This window comes from Tupaia chinensis, unplaced genomic scaffold (assembly GCF_000334495.1).
Source record: "Tupaia chinensis unplaced genomic scaffold, TupChi_1.0 Scaffold000270_1, whole genome shotgun sequence".
Classification (NCBI taxonomy): Eukaryota; Metazoa; Chordata; class Mammalia; order Scandentia; family Tupaiidae; genus Tupaia; species Tupaia belangeri.
In genome coordinates, this window is record NW_006159750.1 from 131,928 (window position 1) to 137,927 (window position 6,000).

The following is a 6,000-nucleotide window of genomic DNA, read 5'->3' on the forward strand; positions in this document are numbered from 1 at the left end:
TTTGGGTCAGTTCCATGACTTAGCAATTGTGAGTAGTGCCACAATAAACATCGATGTGCAAGCACTTTTCCGATTAAGTATTTTTTTGTCCTTTGGGTAGATACCAAGGAGTGGGATTACTAGATTATATGGTAGTTCTATTTGTAGATTTTTGAGGAATCTCCAAATTGTTCTCCATAGTGGCTGGACCTTTCGAATGAAGTTTTCTCTCAAAAATGCTGAAAGGATGAGTACACTATGAAACAACAGAACACTATTCTTGAATAAAAATAACTGGTTTGTTTTTCTGTCTCTAAATCAGAATTTTTTAAAGAATCAATCAATCTCTGTAGGCATCACTTATAAAATGATAGGTATGATTAGATAATCAGTAAAGTTTCTTCCTACTCTGGAATCCTGTATTTGCTTGCAATAATTCAGTGAATTCTATAATTGCTTACAGTTACTTTCTATCAGCCCTTCTGTCCTTAGATGTATAATTGTTTTGTTTTGTTTTATTTTTCCATTTTAGTGGATGGTGTTAACTAAAAGAAACTTTTAAAAACATATTAAATAAAAATAAGAATTTGCTTGTATACTTGCTAGTAGGATTATTAAATTCCATAAATACATTTAAAATAGTTAGAAATATCTTAACACCTAGTTATATATCAAAATAGCTAAAAGGATTTTGAATGTTCCCAGCACAAAGTAATGATAAATATCAGAGATCATGAATGTGTTAGTACCAAATTTGATCATTGCACATCAAAAAATAACTGTGTCCCAGAAATACATATTTATTGATACGGCAGTTAAAATAATAAATAATTAATAGGTAGATGCACATCATCAAACTTGCATTACTAACTGATAAATCAGGTTTTTTTAAGACTAGTTTTATTGTTAATAACTTTTTATTTTGTTATAGGACATGTGCAGAGACAGATTGGGGTCTGGCAGGGGTAGTATGAAAGCAAGCTACCAGGTCCAGGATTCGAACCGCACTTGGCCATATGAGAGTCCAGTGCCTTAACCACTACGCCACCTCTGGCCCCAGATAAATCAGTTTTATAACAAATGTAAAATAGAAATTTATAAAACCTGACTAATTAATGTGCTAATAAGATAGTATAGTCATTTTTACTTTGAGATATCAAAATTTCAAATTATACTGTTCATTCTCATACAGTACCTTGAAATGTTTGACATTCATAAAATCAAAACTACTCTTCTTTGACTTTATAGGTTTGATATACGCTTGATGAAAGAAGGTCGCATGAAAGGACAAGCTTTCATTGGACTTCCAAATGAAAAAGCTGCTGCAAAAGCCTTAAAAGAAGCTAATGGATATGTTCTTTTTGGAAGACCTATGGTGGTTGTATCCTTTAAATCAGTCTCTTCCAAAATTATACAATTTTTAGGAAAGTATAACTGCAACCAGTTTTCATGTCATCTTTTAGAATTCTCAACAAATAGCATTTCACACTGAGATATTTTGTTATAGTTAAGCCTTTGTTGACTCAGGCAACAATGTTAATTTATATTTTTTTGTTGGAAAATAGGAAATTCAGCAGTATGAGGATATTCAACCAAGTTCTAAATGTTTTACTTAATGTAATTTCACTTAATTATGCTAGGCCTAAGAGACTACCGTGTCTAGATACATTTAGAGTCATTAAAAATAATATGGGACTAGCAGGTGTCATGGTGGTTAAGTGTGCTGGACTCCCACATGGCCGACCATGGTTCTATTCCCAGACCTGGTGCTTGCTTTCTCTCTCTTTTTCTCTCTTAAAAACCTCTCTGGTTAAGTTAAAATAAATAAGGTTAAATAAAATAATTCTTTAAAAAATAATATAGTTTTATTATTTTATTATATTGTAATTCACATTTCTACTTGAAAATTTTAATAACCAGACTATATCTTTGATTAACCATCTTGCTTTTAGTAATTAATTTATTTGGAACATTAGAAATCAGCAAAATGGGTACAGGAACAAAATTTCAAGTTGAATAAGTGAGTACGGAGCAAGCCAGTGACCTACTGGTTAAGGGAGCCAGATCACAGAAGGCCAAACTTAAGGTTCAAATCCCAGCCCCTGCAACTTGAAAAATACTGAGCATGTTTATATATGAGCCCCAAATCATGATAAGATGGCAAAATGGTGAAGGGATTGTGACATGATCAGTTCCCATTCAGGGGTGAACTCTCTCCCTCTCTTTATCTCTCTTTGACAAGTGCATACACCTTCTGTAAATCAAAAAGGAAAAAAAAAATAACCATAAGGAAAAGATTAATTTTTAAATGTCCTCCCCAAATCGTTGATAGCAGGCAGAAAGATAGTCAAGGTGTATTTAAAACTATACTATTACCCTCATTAGAAAGTGTTTAATAATTACTTAGAAAAGAATTACTTACCTGTTCATGAAACAAACCTTAATATAAAAATATTAGCAGTTTGCTCGGTCTGCTAGACCAAAACAAGATTCTAAAGAAGGAAAAAGAGTTAAAAATTAGTAAAGGTAAGTAATGTGGATAAAGTATAATTTTTTAAAATATCTGTTTCTTATAAGAGATAATATTAGGAAAAGCTAAAGCCTGACCAAGAAATGATTCAGATATCTCTTTAAGATTTTTTTAATGAAAGTATATCTGTGCAATTAATTCCCATTATACTTCAAAATTTTAACTACCAAATAAAGCCCATTTGTATGTAAAATTAAGTCTGGAAATGAATTTTATTAGGGGAATTTGCCTTTCACTCTTTATTTACTTTTTTTGCCTAGAGTAGAGCAATGGTTTTCAAACTTTAATGTGTATTGTTATCACTAACAGAGTCTGACAAAATAGATGGCTAGACTCTCTCCTTCAAGAGTTTCTGAATCAGTAGCTCTGAGGTGGGGACCTAGGGTGACCAGATCATCTCATATTTCCTGTGGCTGTTTCTCAGTATGCTATACTTTCACTGCTAAAAATAGCAAAAGTATCTGGCAACCCAAGAAAGGTTGATCACCTTCTGTGGCACCTGAAAATTTGTAGGACTAATGAGTTTCCAAGTAATGGTGAAGCAACTGGTTTAGGGACACATCTTGAAAACTCTTGAGATAAACATTTAAAGCTAAATTTTCTAACTTAAAATTCTACAGTGCAGAATATATAAAATTAACTATTAACATATCTCACAAAAATACCTTTGCGTGGAGTGAAATCTTTTATTTTTGAAGTAAGTCATGTTAATGCACACTTAAGTAATTTAATGATACAAATGGTAGAATGTGTGACATTGATTAATTGGGGAAATAAATGAAAGTGTATTCTTATTTTAAAATGTCCCTTCATAAACTGGGAGAATTTGAAATAAGTTGATAAAAGGTGTTTAGATGAAAAAACATAATTATGAAATAGGAGAAAATTTTGCTTAATGTTCAGTTCCTCTGTGAGATGTCGTGAGTATTTGAGTTTTATTGTTAAGTATGGTGGTGTAGGCAAAAGTCTTATAAATACCTTAGAGGAAAAATTAAATAATTTTTGTATATATTTTTAAAATCATTTATTTATAAAGCTAATGATGAAAACAAGAAAAAAGAAAAAAAAATTTAAACTGCATTCTGCTGTTCTTCTTTAGAAGCATTCCTGAAAAACGTAAATACTGCTGTATTACTGTCATGCAAAGCGTATCCTTTCTTGTTGTATCCTTTTTGGGGCAGTGTTTTTTTGTTTTTCTCCCCCTCCCCCTGAAATGTTTTGTCCCTCCTCTACCCATTATTCAGATTAAGCAACACTTTTTTATACTTTATTCAAATGACATATTTTCTAAAATTATTTGTGTAGATGGAACAAATTTTTTATGTGCTTTTTAGATTTGTTGTTGAATTTTCTGTGCTGTCCTTTTAGGTTATATGATTTTTCTAAGGAAAGTTAGTGAATCAGGTCAATTTATGTACTTGGAGAATGTGTATGTTTGCTTTAACACAGAATGTGGTCTTGGCATTTGTGTCGTTCCTAAACTTAATTCTGTAATATGATTTCTGTTTTATGATATATCTGGTTTAGGTGTCATTTGTGTTATAAAATTTGATTGGGGAAATGAGTTTTTTATAAAAGCACATACATTAAAAATTAAAATAACTGGATTTCTATGTAAGAGAAGAAGACCTCATCTGAGGTCTTACTATTAAAATCTCCTTTGACATAGATATGAAGTAGAAGTACCTTCCTTTTTTTTTTCCTTTTCTAAACAGAAAAGATTAAAAAAAGAGAGAGATAAACAAATAATAACATAGGAGAGAAGCTATCATGTTGACTCAGGAGAGCACATTAAGTGAAAAGAAACTATCCTGATTAATGTAGAAAAGTGCTTCAGAAAGTTCATAGAAAAGTTGAATTAAAGAGGTTTTTTGGTGCAAAAAATTTGAGATCCACATGTAATTTTTTATAATACACATTTTTCATCAGCTTTTTGAGCTTCCCTTGTATAAGGATAGTGGGTTCTATGGGCCAGCTCATGGTCTGGTGGATAAGGCAGCTGAATCTCATATGCCAATGGTACAGTTGGAATCCCAGCCACCACAGCCTAGGAAAACACATCAGACTTGTGTGTGTGCCCAGAATCCTGACAAGTAGAGAAAAAAATAAGAAGGCATTGCTGTGTGACCATGCCCATTTGAGGATATTATCTCCCTCTCTCTCTCTGCCTCTCTGTCTCTGGCAAACTCACATGCTCTCTGGCAAATTAAAATAAATAAGAAAAGTGAGTCCCAGACTGTTAACCAAAATCACCCAAAACAATGGTTTTTAAATCCTAACCACTCATTGGAATGCTGTGGGAACTTTTAAAAAACACTTAGTCAAAAACAAATCTTAAAAAATATATTGATGCTTAGTTTTCTCCAACAGAATTTCAGTTTAATTAGTTTGGAATGCAGCATGAATGTTAGAATTTTTCAAACTTCTCAAAGTGATTGTAATGTGCAACCAAGTAGAGAACCACTAACAAGTGTTTTTATGTATAAAGATTCTTAGACTCTCACCCAGAACCAAGAAATCAGAATCTGTGAGAATTGAGTATAATAACCTAATTTAGAAAAGATTTTGTTAAGACTGACCAGTTTGGATGCTACTTTATTAGAGTAAAATGGTTTGGCCTATAATACCAAATTAGCCATCCAACTTAAAGTAGGAAAATACAGGGTTGGAGTTGCCATATTTCTTTGTTGAGAATATTGCTATTAAAAACAACTAAAAATTCTCTTGATTACTATTATCACCCTAAGAGTATAAAAATCTATAGATATTAAAATTCATTCTTTTTTTAAGGCACACTTAAATTTCTTTTTTTAAATAAGTCACAATTTATGTATAAATTATTTATAAAACTAAGTTTTATTTTACTGACATGATTCACTAATTTTCTAAATCCATAATTTAAGCTATTTTTAAACTAATCTGTTTTATAATCATAACTATTTTTAATCAATTTTTATGGTGTTTTAGGTTCCTTTTGAATTCCCTATGTTAAGTGCTTTCCAACCTTGAGGAGAAGAAACTGACCACCTGGACTATGGAACTGTGCGTAACAGCTTTGAAAGTATATTTAAAAATTAAATCTGTTCATTGGAGGTATATTACTTGTGTTTTAATGACTCATATAATAAATTATTTTATTTACAATAAAATAGTGTTTGTAATTTTTCTTTATGTGATTTTATATATCTAGTAAAGTAACTTGACAAATATAGAAGTTTTGTATTAAGATAATTTTACAATAATATCATAATTATAAATTTTCTTTAATGAAGACATTGGGTCATTGGAAAACTCATGTTGCATTTTTGCATAGAAAGACAGAAAAATATGACATGACTTTTCCAATAACCTAATAAATATTTTGCTATTTTTTCATTCCTACCAGGAAAACAATGTACTTAGCACATTTTTTGTTTTGTTTTTATAATCATCTTATTTCTTGTAATTATTTTAGGAGTGGTTTTGTTTATCTGGCTTTGAGTTTTGTTGGG

General features: G+C 30.9%; 1 protein-coding gene across 2 annotated transcripts in view; it reads left to right on the top strand.

The window, feature by feature from the left end:
- Nucleotides 1–5,652, top strand: part of RNPC3 (RNA binding region (RNP1, RRM) containing 3) — a 29,191-nt gene extending 23,539 nt beyond the window's left edge. Inside the window, exons 13-15 of one of the 2 annotated variants that reach the window (XM_014588195.2) lie at nt 1,228–1,360; nt 2,438–2,505; nt 5,477–5,652. In XM_014588195.2, the coding sequence (XP_014443681.1) occupies nt 1,228–1,360; nt 2,438–2,500 (196 nt within the window). In that variant the 3' untranslated portion in view covers nt 2,501–2,505; nt 5,477–5,652. Of the gene's footprint in view, nt 1–1,227; nt 1,361–2,437; nt 2,506–3,608; nt 5,108–5,476 lie in introns of those variants that run through there. The other variant, XM_006149495.3, reaches the window with a different exon arrangement.
- The last annotated feature ends 348 nt before the right edge of the window (nt 5,653–6,000 follow it).